The sequence below is a fragment of the Nelusetta ayraudi genome, unplaced genomic scaffold, assembly GCF_046127955.1.
Source record: "Nelusetta ayraudi isolate G7.1 ecotype Tasmania unplaced genomic scaffold, CSIRO-AGI_Nayr_v1 ptg000151l, whole genome shotgun sequence".
In the NCBI taxonomy this organism is placed as follows: Eukaryota; Metazoa; Chordata; class Actinopteri; order Tetraodontiformes; family Monacanthidae; genus Nelusetta; species Nelusetta ayraudi.
In genome coordinates, this window is record NW_027466201.1 from 292801 (window position 1) to 310578 (window position 17778).

General features: G+C 48.0%; 2 protein-coding genes across 2 annotated transcripts in view; both read left to right on the top strand.

The window, feature by feature from the left end:
* On the top strand, positions 1 to 2750 carry LOC142879999 (uncharacterized). Its single transcript, XM_076013607.1, has 5 exons — positions 1 to 164; positions 359 to 430; positions 715 to 2054; positions 2478 to 2565; positions 2625 to 2750. Exons 2-5 carry the CDS (start codon positions 383 to 385, stop codon positions 2748 to 2750), a joined length of 1602 nt encoding a protein of 533 aa, XP_075869722.1. The 5' UTR covers positions 1 to 164; positions 359 to 382.
* The window catches only part of LOC142879899 (uncharacterized), a 26823-nt gene continuing 11741 nt past the window's right edge, over positions 2697 to 17778 (top strand). The window contains exons 1-11 of the mRNA XM_076013449.1: positions 2697 to 5670; positions 6386 to 6823; positions 7291 to 7467; positions 8654 to 8698; positions 9784 to 9902; positions 11977 to 12133; positions 12667 to 12806; positions 13905 to 14031; positions 14878 to 14913; positions 15918 to 16078; positions 16256 to 16379. Coding sequence (XP_075869564.1) covers positions 2824 to 5670; positions 6386 to 6823; positions 7291 to 7467; positions 8654 to 8698; positions 9784 to 9902; positions 11977 to 12133; positions 12667 to 12806; positions 13905 to 14031; positions 14878 to 14913; positions 15918 to 16078; positions 16256 to 16379 — 4371 coding nt within the window. The 5' untranslated portion in view covers positions 2697 to 2823. The remainder of the gene's footprint in view (positions 5671 to 6385; positions 6824 to 7290; positions 7468 to 8653; positions 8699 to 9783; positions 9903 to 11976; positions 12134 to 12666; positions 12807 to 13904; positions 14032 to 14877; positions 14914 to 15917; positions 16079 to 16255; positions 16380 to 17778) is intronic.

Sequence of the window (17778 nt, forward strand, 5' to 3'; positions counted from 1 at the left end):
CACCAGAACCCCGTGCCTCAGATGCCACTTCACCGCACTTCAGTGGTGGAGGATGCAGCGAGGAGTCAACGCACCATGTCCGTCATATAGGAATACAAGTCACGCAGCTCACATTTGATAGTTTGAAAGTGGATGAAATGTTTTCCACTCTGTCTGAGTAAAGGGTGAGTTGTTTTGTTTTGTTTTGCTTTTTTGTGATTTTGAAAGAGAAAACGTTTCTGCTACTTTTTTATTTATTTATTTATTTAAGTTTGCTTAGGCAGAAAATATCTTTTCTGGGCTTTTCTTCGATTTATTTAGCCTTGTGGAATGATTTTTTGGTTTCGTTTTATTTTGTTTTTTTTATTGCTCCTTTTAGGAGTTTTTGTTCTAAAGCGAAATCATGTTCACAACCTACATAAAGAATCTGAATGATTTGGTTTTTCCCACGGTAAGCTTACAGATTGTAAGTTATCGGCACGCCTGCATGCCTTTGGTATGCTGAAATGCATGGCCATACTAAAAAAATATTAACAATAATTGCCATTATTATTATTGACTTCATAGCGTGGCTGCCTTTGTTTATGGATGATTTCTGATGTTTGCTCTACGACATGTAACTGCTGTCATTTTTGTCACGAATCTTCGACATTTCCATGGTAAATACGCATGTTCAATCACTTTTTTCTGCAAGTTTAAGCAGGCATTTACTTGAGTTATCCCTCTTGTTTTTAGTCCGAGAACCCAGAGGAGCAGCCAAGTACTGGGGTCCTCGGTCGTATTGGGAGCTGGTTATCACCATGGAGGGGAAAAGGTCCAAGAAGTCCCAGTGAGAGCGATGAGCCTGATTTAAAGTTAGCAGGAGAGGAAGAGAGGAGTGACGAGTGTGGGACAGCACCGACAGAGGAGCAACAGAAGGCGGAGGAAAGTTCCAGTCTCAGTCCCAGTTTACTGGCACTCTCCAGAGACGGCGCGCTCAGTCAAGAGGAGAACGCCACGCAGTCTAGCCACAGGGACGGCTCCGCTGCGTGCAGCACTGAGAGCGAAGAGGGAGGTCCAGAAGGGGCGGAGTTTGTCGAGACCAGGAAGAGGAGAACAGGGCAGGGCAGGGAGAGGGAGGAGAGCAGAAACGGGACTTCAGAGAGCGGGAATCCTGAGAAGAATGCCAGTCACGTGACACCTCAGTTCTCTTTTCCGAAGCAGGGAGTGTTATGGGACTCTGCCCACAGTCAGCCTCCAGCCCAGAGGAGAACAGAGTCAGGCAGGAAAATCCAAGTGTATCTGGAGGATAGTGTGATTAAGCGCGGCAAAGGCAACAGCGCTGAAGAGGAGGTCGTGCGCACTAAAGTTGAGAAAAGCCTCCAGATCCGCCGGCCAAAATTGTCAGCAAGTGGCGAGTCAGTCGAGGGCCCGGGGAGAAACGTGACGCCCACTAATGGGACAGAGAGTTATCACTGTGCTCGAGGAGGGGTGTCGCTGAGGCTAAACAAAGACACACAGTTTGAGGCCGAAACCGAGAAAAAGCAAACAGAAGCCGGCAGCATGGGTCGCAGAAACGCAGCCAGAAAGAAATCAAAGAAAAGCCCTCAAAGGGAGGCAGGGAGCAGTCAGTGTGATAAGAAGCCCCTCAATTCTGAAATGGGAAGCCCTTCACCTGACAGCTCAGTGTCTAATGCTGAGGGGAAGAGTCCAAAGGCTGAGGCTGTGGACTCCTCCTCCGTGCCCAGCCCCACCTCTCCGCTCTCACCTGAGCTAAAACAGGTGAAGACTTCCTGTCCTGATGCAGTCAAACTGGACAAACTCCCCAACGCAGACACAGCGTCTGGCGCCACTCCAGCGCAGGGCATGGACGGGGTTGCAGACATGGAGGACGACGACAGCCTTTTCACAGTGGAGAGGAAGACGGAGACGCCGGAGTCCAAGCGCAGGAGCATAAAGACGTCCCGAACTGAGATCAAGTTCTATCCAAAACACTTGCGCTTGAACCCAAAGAAAGATGACCTGGCTCCTAACTCTACCTCAAGCAAAACAGAGGACAATGGAAATTCTGAACCCAACAGTGGAATCGAAAGAAAGTAAGTCTGAATGTATATTTTGGTGTAATTAGGGTACGGGTCACATTGTGGTTTAATAAATGACTATTTACCTTCCATAAACATTAGTATGGAGCAAAGTCTGACCTGCTGTTGACAACATTGAGTGTTCAAGTACACATAGCAGTTGCTTGAGTCGACAACATGGCACATTAAAATTTGAATAATGTGCCATATTTAAGAAAACACACATAACTGCCTGGGAGGAATACCAAAGCTATGAATGAAGCAATGTTGTGAGTCATAACACAGAATGTGGGATGTGCTTGAGACTGCTATTGGATTAGAGATAAGACCACAGCCTAGGTTTTTATCAAGCATGACAAACTGGGCAAAAATGGATGGGAGGGGCCACATTCAGGAAGGAAGTTTCATGTGATTCAAAATGTGACTTATCCTTTGCAGAGAGCCGGCCTTGATGAAAATTGAGGAGGAGCAGAGACCTCGTTCGAATCAGGTAGCAGATAAGGTCAGCCTCTTCGAGCGCTCCAAGGTGCGAATCAGCAGGCATACTTTCCAAACGCCCAGGAGTGCCGATGTCTCGCCTGCCAGAAGAGCCACGCACAAGCTGAACGAAAGCGTCCTGCGGCAGGAGCAGAGGTCGAGATCAGTCGAGCACTACGAGGGCGCCAGATCCAGTTCTTCGTCGCCTTCTCGGGAGAGTCCATTGTCGATTGAGGATGGAAAAAAGATCTTCCTAGAGGCATCCGCAGGACGCGACGCAACAGCAGCATTGCCTCCAAAGTCAGAAATGACAAGAATGTCTCAGAAATGTACCTCCCCTGTGACAGTTGCCGTATCAAAGACAGGGGGACCGGATATACCGGATGCTAAAGAACAAACACAAGCAAGCGCAACATCGGGTGTCTCATTGAAACCAGAGGGACCAGATACCACTGCTTTAGGGGGGAGCATTTCCATTTCTAAAGAAAACGCAGCTAACACCAAATTAGAGGACAATGTGGATTTGCAAACAGCAGATCTGGGTGAGAAACCCAGGGGTGAAGTTGAAGTTTCAGACAGTGAGCCAGGCAATACTGAAGAACTGACAAAGAGCACCAGCCCGCAGTCCAAAGGTCCCTGTTCGAAAGAACCAACAAGTCCCATCGGCCCAAGTGGTGACATCAAAGCAGAGTTTGGTCAGAATCAAGGACAAGTGGGTCAGGTCTCTGAACCAACCCTGTTACCTGACAAACCCCTTGGAAGCCTACCTAATGAGCACTCTGTGTCGGAAAGCAAGCAGGATGTCTCTGTGGTGCCAGAGAAACCGGAGAAACACCCAGATTCTTCACCCACAGGAGACAGCACGGTCAAGCCAGTCAGACGAGAGGAGGCCGGAGCGCATGTCAATGAAGATGAACCAGATACCGCTGCTGCTGGCACCGGGACAAAGACACCTCTTGACGTTGTTTTACCCCCAAAGGAGGAAGCGGCTGGGGGACAGAGCCTCCTATTCATGCAGGAGGCTGCGGACCCCAGAAATAGGAAGGAAACCCCATCCTCCTCCGACTCCCCTGCGCTCACACAGCAGGTTGAGAGAGAGGAAAAGCCACCTGTTGAACAGCCGCCACCACATAGAGACACGTCTGCGGATTCTCAACAAAAGACAGAAGAAAAAGTCAATGAAAGCAACAAAGAGACAATTGCACTGCTCCAGCGCAAAGACGCAAAACCGATAAATGGGACCGAGGGGGAGGATTTGAAGACAGAAGACAAAGAGGGCCTGCAGCAGATTCCACTTTTGAATAAAACAAAATCTGCTCAAGAGTCAGACAGCGTGGAAAATGTCAGGGAGGGTGAGGGGAAGGTCTCTTTGGCTAATGACGTACAGCATTTTCAAACACCCCAAGCAGGGACGGACAAAAGCGAAGCAGAGGCAGCTTATCCCGTGCCGGCGGAAGCATCGATCCCGACTGCTCCGCAGCAGCACAACAGAGACAGAGCCGCGACATACGCACAGGACGGCAAACCTGACGGGGAGGCCGTGAGTGAAGCACAAAGTGAGAAAGAGCCGCGGAAGGGAGAGACAAATTTGTCTGCCCAGTTGCCAAGCGTGTCCTCAGAAAACTCTGAAACAGCGGCGACAGAGTCAGCTGTGATTGCTGTTGAACCGCAGCCCGAGTCTGTCCTCGCGGAGCAAAGGGATAAAACACCCGATGAGTCGTGCGCGCATGGAGCTAATGATGCCCAGTTGTCTGTCACCGAAGCTTTAAAAGCTGCCCGTGGTGAATCTGCTTCGGCGATAACAACTCAGGATCACAACGTGTCACACAGGGGCTCATTTACAGAAGAGTCCACTCCGATTTCCTCTCCTCAGTCTGTGCGCAGTAAGGGAGCGGAGTGGGATGATGATGACGGTGATGGGAAAAACACTTCAGCTGGAAACTCGGTGCCCCCGCTCCCGACACTCAGTCCGGCGGGCTCATCAAAAAATACACAGCGCCCGAGCGACTACATTTCCGTCGGGGCTGCGGGTACGAAGCAGCCTGCAACAATCCCCACCGCTGAAGCTGCAGAAAAGACACCCAAGAAACCCTCGCATCTACCACTCATCGACATTTCGCCCATTGTCGACAAGGACATCCCCAAATTTCCGACATGGGACGTCTTGAAAAAGGAATTTCCGAAATTGCCCGCTTCCTCCGACGGTAAAAAGTCGCCCCAGCGTTCTTCGCCCCGAGGGCTCAGCAGGGACGACTCTGCCATGCCGAACGACGCCCCCTCCAGCTGGCTGGACGTCGACTTACCGGTGCGCAAGTTCAAGATCGCTCCGCGCAAGCTGAGCTACTCTGGGAGTGAGAGCAACCTCCTGGACACCTCCGACGACCTGGACGACCAGGACTTTGTGGAGCGGATCAGGAAGCTCTGCGCGCCGTTCTCGGCCCCGCTGCGCAAGCACAACCCGCTCAAGCCGCCCCAGCCGACCTTCGCCTTGCCCTCCATCAGAGAGGACCGCTTCGAGAAGACGTTCGACCCCGAGGAGTTCACCTTCGGCTTGAGGAAGTCGTCCAAGTACACCATTGACTCGACGCTGAGCACCTTGGCCAAGATGCAGAGTTTCGAGACCAAGACCGGCCTGAGGCCGGCGAGGGCGAGCTTGGCCGACAGGAGCATCCTGCTCAGCAGCCTGGACACCCAGTCTCGCCTCAAGAGCCCTGACAATGAGGAGGAGGAGGCCGGCGAGAAGAAGGAGGAGAGGGTCAAAATAAAGTCGCGGCTGGCGGGCAGCTGTGTCCTTAGTAGCCTGACGTCCAAATCCAGGGCAAGGAAGGAGGCGCTGGACAGTCAGGTGGACGGCGCGATCACCACCGGGCAGGTATCGCCCACCGAGGCGCAGGCACAGTCCAGTCCTTCTCCGCCTGCCTCCCAGGCCCTCCTGTCAAGTCCCATTGACGAGGCCACACCGGTGGTGGAGCACGGCCCTGCTCCCGCCGGCGGAGACCAAGTCCCGGCTGTGCAGCCCACGGTCAGTGACTCACCTCCTCCACTTCCCTCCTTCGATGACATCAAGCTGCCAGACTTTTTGGAGAAGTTCCGCAATCGGGAACCAGCAAAACCAGCCGAGAGCGCACAGGCACAGGAACCAGTCAAAATGGAGGTTGGTGACTATGGCACATACCTGTTTTCTTTTACTTAGATTTCTTTCTTTTTTTTTTAACAGAAGATTCAAAAAAGTGTATACTCGCAGTACAGTAACAGTCATTTGGTTTTCCCACCCTTTGAATGGTTCTCATATAAGAATATACACAGCAAGGGTCTTGCTTCTAGCTAGCTGCCATCTTGTGCCATTTTTTAAGGAAGCCCAAAATAGGCGGGCTTCCCTAAATACCGGGCTTACTTAAAAAAATTTACACACTGGACCTTTTATGCTTGCGAGTGATAAAAGTGCTCGCTGGAAGGTCGGGTGGTGCCAGAAAACAATTATTTTCATGCAGACTTCTGAGGAAGACAGAGGTTCTTGTCAGAACACGTCTCGGCACGAGAGAGGAACATTTATCCTCGTTTGCTGACAACAGAAAAAAAAAAGGAAAAGGAAAAAAAAACACTGTGAATATTTTATATTTACTCACAGCTCGAGCTTGCAGCACCTTTTTCACACTTGCAAGTCTAATCTTGATGAAGTCCGCATCACCAATCATTGAAAAAAAATGCTGGTGCGTGATTATTTTGTACAGCTAATGTCAAACATCCCTAATTGCTTTGTCGTTGTTCACTAATTATGCTTAATAAGCTGTGAAAACAGAAGTGTAGAGCAGGGCAGTAAAGTATCCTGGAAGGCTCCACTGTACTTCAATTCATTCTCCTTTGTGAAGGATGCCGGCGAGAAGAAGGAGGAGAGGGTCAAAGTCAAGTCGCCGCTGGCGGGCAGCTCCGTCCTTAGAGGCCTGACGTCCAAATCCAGGGCAAGGAAGGAGGCGCTGGACAGTCAGGTGGACGGCGCGATCACCACCGGGCAGGTATCGCCCACCAAGGCGAAGGCACAGTCCAGTCCTTCTCCGCCTGCCTCCCAGGCCCTCCCGTCCAGTCCCATTGACGAGGCTCCTGTTGAGGCAGAACCGGTGGTGGAGCAGAGCCCTGCTCCCGCCAGCGGAATACAAGTCCCGGCTGTGCAGCCCATGGTCAGTGACTCACCTCCTCCACTTCCCTCCTTCGATGACATCAAGCTGCCAGACTTTTTGGAGAAGCACCGCAATCGGGAACCAGCCAAACCAGCCAAGAGCGCACAGGAACAGGAACCAGTCAAAATGGAGGTTGGTAACTATGGCACATACCTGTTTTCTTTTACTCAGAGTTTTTTGTTATAATGATTAAAACTTACTGCCTGTGACACATTCAAAAAAATGTGTATACTCGCTGTACAATCGCAGTAATTTGGTTTTCCTACCCTTTGAACTGTTCTCATATAAGAATATACACAGCAAGGGTCTTGCTTCTAGTTAGCTGCCATCTTGTGCCATTTTTTAAGGAAGCCCAAAATAGGCGGGCTTCCCTAAATACCGGGCTTACTTAAAAAAATTTACACACTGGACCTTTGATGCTGGATTGTTTCAGAAATTGTGTTCATAGCGCCGATGGCTCCATCAAACAGTTGCTCACATTGCTCACGGCAGTAATTACTTTGCCCACAGTGACTAAACACCGTTGCTCTGGAAGCATAAACGAAACAATGGCAGCAGATATTGATGATTTCTTTTTGTTTGTTTGGAATGTGCATTAGCTTACTGAGATAAAGCCACCTGAAACGAGCGCAGTAGAGGCAGAGAAGGCCGTGGAACCGGGTCCTTCCCCCTCAGCGTCTCCTCCGTCCCTCACCGGGAACCCTCCCGCCAAGCACCAGAAACCGACTGAGCTCAGGCAGCCTCCGGTGCAGCCACAGGCTGTGCTTAGTAATAATGTAAGTGCACGGCACACACACACACACACACACACGCACACACACACAGAGTCTTAAATTATACATAACTTTTATGCTTGCGAGTGATAAAAGTGCTCGCTGGAAGGTCGGGTGGTGCCAGAAAACAATTATTTTCATGCAGACTTCTGAGGAAGACAGAGGTTCTTGTCAGAACACGTCTAGGCACGAGTGAGGAACATTTATCCTTGTTTGCTGACAACAAAAAAAGGAAAAGAAAAAAAAACACCATTAATATTTTATATTTATTCGCAGCTCTACCTTGCAGCACCTGTTTCACACTTCCAAGTCTGATCTTGATCATTGAAAAAAATGATGGCGCTTGATTATTTTGTACGGCTGACGTCAAACATCCCTAATTGCTTTGTCATTGTTCACTAATTATGCTTAATAAGCTGTGAAAACTAAAGTGTCGAGCAGGGCAGTAAAGTATCCTGCAAGGCTCCACTGTACTTCAATTCATTCTCCTTTGTGAATGACGCAATTTTCAACAGAACACGTCCATTAACTGGTAGTTCACCAATTACGTAAATTCTCCTTCAATTCATACAAAGCAGTTATTTTTCGCTGGAAGCTGTAGGCAGAACCCCCGAAATGGAGAAACAGCATATTACAGCATTACATCTTGTTTTTGTTTTTTTCATCATCTGCTCGTTGAGAGGGAACATTCTCATCACGCTGTCCCATAATTTAATTTGGCATTTCGGAAAAATTGTTTCTTCACTTGAAATCATCAACAGTCCCAAAAAAAATGAAATTAGAAAATGAGACAGAGTGGCATTTGAGGCCAGTCTGAGGCAGTTGAGGCTCGTGGACGGTTTGCCATACACAATAAGGCCAGTTCTCTTTGAATTACAAAGGAGGATTTAACAGGCCGTCTTGCGCAAACTCTTCATTGTTTTTTAGTAAATCCTGCCCGTCGCACAATAAAAACACTATTTAACTTTGACATTTCCCGGTGTTTGCCGATGTGTGGAGGAGGCGTTGCAAAGGCGCTATCGTCAAGTGAGTTTGAATGCAAATTTAACAACTCGAGTCCAAAAGGGTGCGTTCCTAAAAAACAAAACAAAAAAAGAGTAGGTCATAGCTGCAATTGCAGATTAGATTCTCTGACATTTGAAAATAAAGCACTTCACTGTTATTTCTGTCCTTTTCTTTCCCCTCGCAGTTCAAGGAAAGAGTTGCCAAGGGATTTCACAAGCGCCCTGGAAAGGTAAAAAAAAAAAAAACCCGTCTCAGCTCTGCCCGGAGAGGGAGAGGAATCTGTGCAGACAGCGTTTAATTCTGTCAAACATCTGCTTTTCATACAATGTTCCTGGTTGTAAACAAAGTGCCGGCATGCAGAAGAAGAAGAAGAATAGTCAAACTGCGAATGCTCAGCTGGTTGCGATTTACAATTTTGCCGACCGAGTCCTGGCAGTGCGGCACGGAAAGTGGGGGCCCTGGTCACGGCAAAGCTTTAAGTTGCATAATTCATTGCGTATTTATTAGACAAAATTGTGCCTCTTTACACAATAGAGGTCTGCTAGTATGCCACGTTCAGAAAATTGCAACCTCGTTGCATCTTTTATCGTCTCGTTTTTGTCTGCGTCGAAAAAATGTGGAAGGTCCGACAAAGCATCTGTTTGTTTGGAGTGTTTTTCACAGGAGGCTGTAAACAGAGGGCTAAATATCGATATGGATTTTTTTTTTTTTTTCTTTTTCTGGACAATTAACTGAATGACTGTACCAGAAACAAAGTCCTGACCTTTTAAGCCACACAGCAGCCCTCTTGTGTTAAACCAAAGCTGCTTGTGAGCTCAGAAATCTGGGAATAATGAGTAATTAGGTCGTCTTTTAAGTCACACATCAAAACAACATTTATTCATGAAGGCGACTGGAATCTGCTCGGTTGCGAATGACCGACCTCATCTGGTCCTCAGCTATCAGGCAGAATGCCAGACAGCAACAAACAGCAGGAGCTTTTTAAACCAAGGACCCAATTCCGAACTAAAAAAAAAGACAAACAAACAAAAAAATAAAAAATAAATTGTTAAACACGCACGGCTGCATCACTGCCACACAGAATGCAAAATAAATTGCTTGCATGTTTTTGTTTTGTTTTTTGTCCGTCTCAAACTAAATGCAAGTGCTTAGCGTCATGTTGTGAGGGAGATAAGCGCAAGCGTAAGCAAATGACTTCAGTAGTAATGAGTAACTTCGGTAAATCCCGATTCAACGAGTCAGAGGCTGGAAATAAATTGAAGCAGGAGGGGGAGAAAGTTATTTCAAGCCGCCGCTCCTCTTTTCATCTCACAGTTGGTGCTTTTCGAGAGAGCTCAGTTCGCGGGCCAGGCGTACGAGATCCACCGGGACGTAGCCGACGTGACCTCCCTGCAGCTCTCGCCTCTCATATCCGTCAAGGTGGCGCGAGGATGGTGAGTACGAGCGCCGCCGAAGCGCCCCGCGGAGGGCTGATTAGCGCAAAAGCTGCCGCGCGGACAAGTAGCGCCGCCTGTCAGTTTGATCAAACGTTGCTCGGCTAAGTCTTCCATTTGGGCACCGGGAGCCGCGCGTGGGAGACGGATGCCACTTTTGTTCCAGGTTCTCACGGTCTGATATTTAAAGTGGTGGGAGCTTTCCACACAGTTAGCCAGCAGTCTGTTTACATTCAGGGTTCCCTCTTCCATGTTAAACGCTGACTAGCAGCTTTTGTGGCCATTGGAGAAAAAAAAAAAAAGAGTCAAACAATTGCGTGGCCACGAAATACTAATTCGTGCTAATTCGTGGCCACGAAATACTAATTTGTGGCCAGGAATTAGTAATTATTTTTATTTTATTTTATTTTCTCGAATGGCCACTCAGGGGCTCCGTACATTTTTCTGGTCTGGTGGCTGGTAAACGGAGGACTAAAAGTGCCAAAATTAAAAAAAAAAAAAAGAAAAGAAAAAAGAAAAAAAATGCATCATGAAATAATTATGTAAATGTGTCATTAATGCATTAAATTACCAATTCATTTTATGTAAAAATAAATAAATAAATAACAATTGTTATAATTATTTAATGATGTATTTATTTATTTGTTTATTTAATGTTGGCACTTTTAGTCCTCCATAGCGGGTGGGTTGCACTTATCGCCTCACAGTAAGAGCCCCCTGGCCTGAGAGGGCCTTTTACTGTGGAGTTTGCATGTTCTCCTCGTGGTCCCTGTGGGTTCTCTCGGGGCACTCTGGCTTCCTCCCGCAGTCCAAAGACATGCACACGAGGCGCATTGGGAAATTCTAAATTGGCCGCAGGCGTTAGCGCGTGGTGCCAGCGGGCGTTCTGTCTTTCTGTTTGGCCCTTTGATGAAGACAAGAGCCAGGATAAGGCCCCAGTGCAGCCCCCCCACCCGCAACCCTGTCTGCAGGAGAAGCGGGTGCAGCAGAAAACAAATGGATGATTGATTTCCTCCGGCTCTGAGCGTCGCATTGTGATCTCAGCGTTGAGCAGAGAGGCGTATCGTGCTAATGTCCATGTTATATCGTGCATTTAAAAAATAAATCAGGTAGGATTTACGTATCGATGATGTGTACTTCAGAGGCAAACAATTCTCTGCTCCAAGTGCCAAGTGGGTTCCAAACGACGCAGGGGCGCCAAAACTGATTGATTAAAGCGGACTTTAATGGCGCTGGGGGTGTCGGCTCGATGCCATAATCAAGTCGTCCTTCTCAACAAGCGATAATCATGAATACTGAGTCTGCAGGGACGAATCTCACCGCAGACAGGTCGGAGCGGTTGGCCCAATAAGTGCCTGGTGTGAAAGAAAAGAGAGGAAAATGAGTCCTTCTATGCTACTAAGATTTAGATTGATTTGTCGCAAGGCCGCAGACTGCTCATCACTCCATCAGAGGACGGAGGCTCCTATTACCATGACAACGGAATTACTGTCAGATGTCCCGATTAAAATGTTGTTAATTACACGTACAAAGGATTTTGAAACGCCTGAAAGTCACATGACACTACACCGATTACTACTGAGCAAAGCAGGGCCCGATCTACAGTCACCCAGATTCATACAAATACTACCAGTGGATAAATGCATAAGTGAGATAACATAGCAATGTTTGAGTTCATGTTGGGTAGCATCCAAGAAATATGTGCAAATTGATACGATTGGGAAGGTTTCAAAAGCCATCAAATCTAAATCTTGACACTGCCGATTAAAAAAAATATATATATAGTTGGACAGTTCAAACAAATCTGCAATTGGACTTTGTTCCCCTTCTATCATGATCCAGGTATCACAGAATAAATATGTCTTTCACCCGTCATCTTAGCGTAAGTGCTGGTTTATGGCCTGCAGATAACAGTAAGTAGATAACAACCGTGGCTTCACGCAACGAGATTAGCTTGTTCGTGTTAGCAAGATTAGCTTTCCCTTCTTCTACTGACTAAAAACAGTGCACGGTTTTCCATAAAAAAAAAAACAACTGTTATATTATTATTAATACATATTTCGGTTTGTTCCAGCTGGCTGCTGTACGAAAAGCCCGACTTCCAGGGACGCACGGTTGCCTTGGAGGAGGGTGACACGGAATTATCCAACATGTGGCGAGACCCCGAGGAGCAAACGGAGGCCCATGACGACACGCCAGTGCTGATTGGTTCCATTCGCCTTGTTGTCTGCGTGAGTGGAATAAAAACACAGCTTTAGCCTCCGCTGACATTCAATTCTTCAAGTGTTTACATGTCTATCGTCGGCCCTTCAAAAACGAGCTGAAACCTTGGCTAAGAGTCTCTCATTGAGTTGCCCGAAGTATGTTCGCATTAAAGAGTGAGCCGAATGCAGACGACTAGCTGCCGACTGGAAAAACTGTGGCGTGGTGGAATTGAAACCATGCCGTTGGAAAAATGGTTCCCCCCCGGACCCCCAGCGTAAATATCGACAACCTAGCTAACATGCCGGCGAAGGCGGCATATTTTAATGAAGTATCGATGCTGAAATCTCCGTCTCTGTACTGTTCTAACTCAAAAAAGTTGCATTGCAAACTAAATGCGCCCGACCTCGAAGTGTGCTAGCCAGAGCTAAGCTAGCAGTGCCAGCAGAATGAGGACTTTTCTCGATGTCATTGCCCAGGCATTGCTCCAGCGCTGTGGACCACTCTGTGTAATTGTGATGTCTGTTTGCCCCCCCCCCCCCCCCCCGCCCCCACTCTGTAGGATTACAGCCTGCCCCACATCGATCTGTTTACCGAGCCGGAGGGCCACGGCAGAGTAACACCTTACCACGACGACATAGTGGAGACGGGCTCATTCGGCATCCCGCTGAGCACCGCTTCCATCCAAGTGCACTCTGGATTGTGAGTACCTCTGATGGCAATGACAGGCTGATTGCGGGGAGCTGTGCTGGGGGGGCCGACCCTCCGGCGTGGCGCTCACAATGCTAATGGCGCTAGCGAAGGCACCTGGTCCTCGCATTGGGATCGATCGGAGAGCTAAAAGGGGTAGCGAGGGGGTGGGGTGGGAGATGAGATTTCAGGAAGAACCGGACCACGTTAAGCACTAAACAACACAAACTCCGGTTGGCGGCCCAAAGACAAATTGCGAGTGACGGCGCCCGCCGGGCCTAATGCAGTTTCAGACATTGATTTTTCTCTCCTTGGCGACAGGTAGGGCTCGCTCTGAAGCTTAGCGCCCGCTGTGCAAACCTCAGCGGCTGTGTTTTCCTTCATTGGCCTCCCCTGAATTTTTACCAAATGAAGAAGAAGAAGAAGAAAAAAAGAAGAAGAAAAAGCAGAGTCTAACTCTCACTGCCACATTCCAACGTGCTTGTTTTATTGCCTGGCGTTCTGCAGGAATGTCAGTCCTGCCGTTGCTTGTTACAAATGGCACTTTGTGAGGAATTCAGGGTAGCCTTCGGAGAGCCGGGGCGCAGAGGTGACCAGAGGGAAGAGAGACAAACAGACGAGGGTGCAGAAGAAGGAACTCTGCCAAAGGGGGTTTCAGACACGGGGGGGGGGGGGGGGGGGCACTTATCCGTTTCCGCACAGCTGCTTTTCTTAAAAGGTTTGAACTTGGCAACTTACCTGAAATCTAAAAACAAAAGGAATGCTTTGTTCCCAAACGCTTCCCAGAAGTTACAAATAGCTCTGCCAGGCGACTCCTCCTCTTGTGCTTCCAACGCGCAGAACCGCTAAACTGAGCCTTTTTGCCGCTGCCAATTGTTCCCCAGTACGTCCCAGTCACAGCTCAGGTTGAGTCCGCCGGTCGAGATGAGTCACAGGCGTCCGTGTGCGTGCATCTCTCAGCACCCCCGGCTGGTAAGACCCATTGCGTCGAGCCTAAAACTGCAAACCCGCCAAAGGATGGTTGGCCTGCGGGCATGTCTTCGCTTTAAGACTGTTTGACTTGATTCTCCGTTGACAAGCTAACGGGGTGTGTTTTTCCTTCCCCCGCAGGTGGCTGGTGTTCAGCGACCCGGGCTTCCAGGGCATGGTGGCCGTGCTGGAGACCGGGGCGTACGCGTACCCCGAGGCCTGGGGTTTTCCGTCGCCGTTCGTCGGATCTCTCCGGCCGCTAAAAATGGTGCGCGCTTTTTTTTTTGTTGTCGTCGTCGTCCCTTGTAGCTTGCGAGACTTTCGATCCGCAGTCACGAAACATGTACTTTTTCTGAAAGTCCAATTTCAGATTCGTTTGAACTTTACTACTTTTTTTTTTTTTTTTTTTTTCCACAAATGGTTATTGTCCACATTTAGACCTGATCTGTTTTTGAAACCTCCGCAATTGTCCCCAACATGACCTTGAACATTATTATTTCCTTCAATTCATTTCTTCAACCATTGATTGTTTTTCTACAAATCTGAGCGCCTTACGTGTTGACGGCTTCCTGACGTTTCCAGTCCTTCAGAGTCTCCCAGATAAGGCCTTGATGAGTGAGTGCGACGGTCATGTTGTAATGAGTGTGCGAGGCCGCCGTCTTTTGATGCGAGCTGAGTGCAGAGGTGCCTGCCGCCAACGGAGGCTGCGGCGTGAGCGCAACAATTGCAGCTCGTTACATTTCTGGAGGTGTCATTTTTATTGGCTTCAGCTTCTATCTGGCAAATGGGAAGAAAAAAACATCGGAACCCTTTCACATATCCTCAAGCAGCAGCTGCCCTTTTGCCCCCCATTGAACATTTCAAATTGTATTAGTCCCCATTCAACCCGCTCAGCTACGTCTTTTAAAATAAAAAAAATAAATAAATAAAAAAAAAGGATCAGCGCACAGCCGGCGGCAGTCGGTAATTACGGCCCACGGGGACGACGCCGCTGGTCGGCGTGCGCCACCTTGTCCTCCTCGCGGAGCGTGTTTAACAGTTTCCAAGACAGGAAGGACGGCGGCAACGGCGTAGCCACGCGGTGATTCTGACGCGTCTGTCCTTTGTGTTCCAGGGTGTGTTCAAGGTGGAGAACGCCAACGAAGTCAAGGTGAGATTGATCTTGTGGCCCATTGCTAATTGTTTGAGTTCCTGTCGCTTTTCTACGGTCTGGAAAGAAAATGGGAAAAACGAGCACTCGCCAAAATGCACAAAAAACTGGAGGTGCGAGGCCCAGGTAAAACTGTCAAAAACGTTTCTATGGTCACCAACCAGTCTTTCCATTCTGACCTCTGACCCCTGACGACAACAACCACAACAAGGTCTTTCTTTTTCCATCCATGCTGCTGCGGCTCATTTTTTTCCCACTTTAGGTCCGTAACTCTGGACACCCTAGAGACAGTTAGGAATGCCAATAGTTGGAATTACCAGCACAGATAAGCCAGTTTGTGAAATGCAACTGCTTTGAAAGCCACTTCAATCCACTGTCTTCCCCTTGACTGACGCTCGCTTTGAACGCCAGCAAATCATCTTCATTGTGCCTCACCGCGCTCGGCTGCTGCCATCAGCTATGGCTGATTAGCCGTTTGTGTCCACAAACAATTGTACATTCTACCTATTGTACAGGTCGGTGAGTGTACGCACTTAAAGTTGACATTTTAAAGCCACAAACTGAGAAATGACGATGCTACTGTTGACTTAATGTTTATTTGTAATTATTTTGGCGTCGGAAGTGACTGCAATTTCTAGTTGGCCTTCTTTTTGGATTGGGCTCTGATTGAAATGTAGTGTGTAGTGTGTAGTGTGCATCCTTGCTAATGGAATTTAGCATCTTTGCTAATTTCGGCTAATTGATGCTAATTTACCTTGTGTCCTGTATGTCCTGGTCATTAATCTGCATTGTCCTATTAAAAAAATGTATCTTTGTTTATACTACACTTACATCACAACACAACATGCATATTTCACTTGTGTGTACGTGCACAAAGCCAAAATGGCAAAATGATCAGAGGTTTATTGTTCAAATGAAGAGTAGAACTCCTTGGATTTTTGCCAGTTCCTTTTACATTTTTGAGGTGAAGTGGAATTAAAAGCCTTTCCTCCTTCCCTCCCCAGGCTCTGGTGTACGAGAAGCCCGGCTTCGAGGGCTCCTGTCTGGAGATTGACGCTGACGTTTTCAGCTTTTGTGAGAGCGAGGCGGGCTTCTCGGCAGCCGGCGCTAATGCGGACTCCAAGAATCTGAAGTCTGTGGGTTCTTTAAAGGTCATCGGAGGACTGTGAGTCTTTTTTTTTACTTCTTTCTCCCCACTCACTCTCTCACTCACTGCTGTTGTTGCACGGGGACAAGTTGGCTCTGTTTGCTTGGGTTTCCTCGAGCTTGTGTAACAGAGACAGATGCTAACCCACCACGCCGCTCCCCCCCCTCCCTCCCTCCCTCCCTCCTTCTTTTCCAGCTGGGTGGGCTACAGCGAGCCCGGTTTCGAGGGGCAGCAGCACATCCTGGAGGAAGGGGAGTACCTGGACTGCCGAGACTGGGGAGGCTCGGAGCTGCTGCTCTCGCTGCGCCCCGTGCTGTCTGTGAGTAGCGCTCCGGCTTTCAACGACCGGCGGCCGTATCGCTGTAATTGTTCCCCGAGCGCCGCCGGGATTGTAAAAAACCGCCTCCAAAATAGAAAGCGCAAAGGATTTTTTTTTTTCGTGAGTCAGCTTTGGAAAATCCATATAAGAGCGTTCGGACAAAGACTTTCCACTTGGACTCAGAGGATTAGTGTTGCAGGGAGGCCCGGCTTCTCTGCCAAAGGCCCCGAGGTGACTCATGTTTGTATTCAAATATGGATTCACGATTAAATCGCCACATTCAGTCTGCGCGACAGACTTTTGAATGACCCGCTAGTCCAAATCTAGCGGGGTGGGTGACTCATGATGCAACTTACAACTTTTACAAACTTCATTTGTTTCACGACTCTTTTCATCCCCGCAGGGAAATCAACGTACAATAGAAGTCATTTTTGACTGAGGCAGAAATAATTAACTAAGAACTCTGACAAAAATAATGGATTGTATTATTTCTGCGAGCAAAAAGAAATACTAAGTGGCATTTCACACACACACAACACACACAACACACACACATATATTTTTAATGGTCCCATATTATGCTATTTTGCCACTTTACCTGCCAGTAAAACCCATAGAAATGAGAAAACTTCATCCCTTAATTCTTCCATGGACATACAGCTCTGCGAATCAGCCCCATGTGATGTCAGCGCTCAGAGATCGCCTATTTTAAAACCATTAGCTTTTTAGCGGGAGGCTGAAAAAACATGCCTTTTTAATATAGGTTATTAAGGACAAATTCTAATGTGATGTAACACCTGTTCACTGCGAGCTGAAGGATGAATGGTACAATACGGTCCTTTGTACACTCGAAAACATTCAGACGTACAGCAAAGATCGAGGCGGGACAGAAAATGCAACACTTCAAGCGTTCAAATTTAATTTCTTAATTTTTGCTGAAAATTGTTTCATTCAATCATTTTTTTGACTCTGGACCTTGCGGCCCAACGTCCTCTTGGAACCGTCGACGGCGGCCTTGGGTCCGTGTCGCTGCTGTGAAAGAAACGTCGTGCGTTGCAATTGTGGTGCAGCAGCGGCTGGCGTTATTTTTCTGACACCGTTTCATCCATTATGTTTAGAGATGCTCCAAAACTAACTCTTCACATAACCAGTAGAGTACAAGTCTTTGCATTTGCAGTACTCACCAATACCGACACAGAGTATTTAATAAGGCAATAACACATTATAGAGGGGAGGGGGGGGGGTTCCGCAGATGTTCTGTAATCTGAACAAAATTCCTCAGCATGTTTTTCCAACACAAAATGAAACAAAATTGTCCTCTACATACATATAAAACTGGTATCGGCGACGTGGTATCGGCACGGTATTGTTGTTAGGAGTACGAGTGTTGTACTTGTAG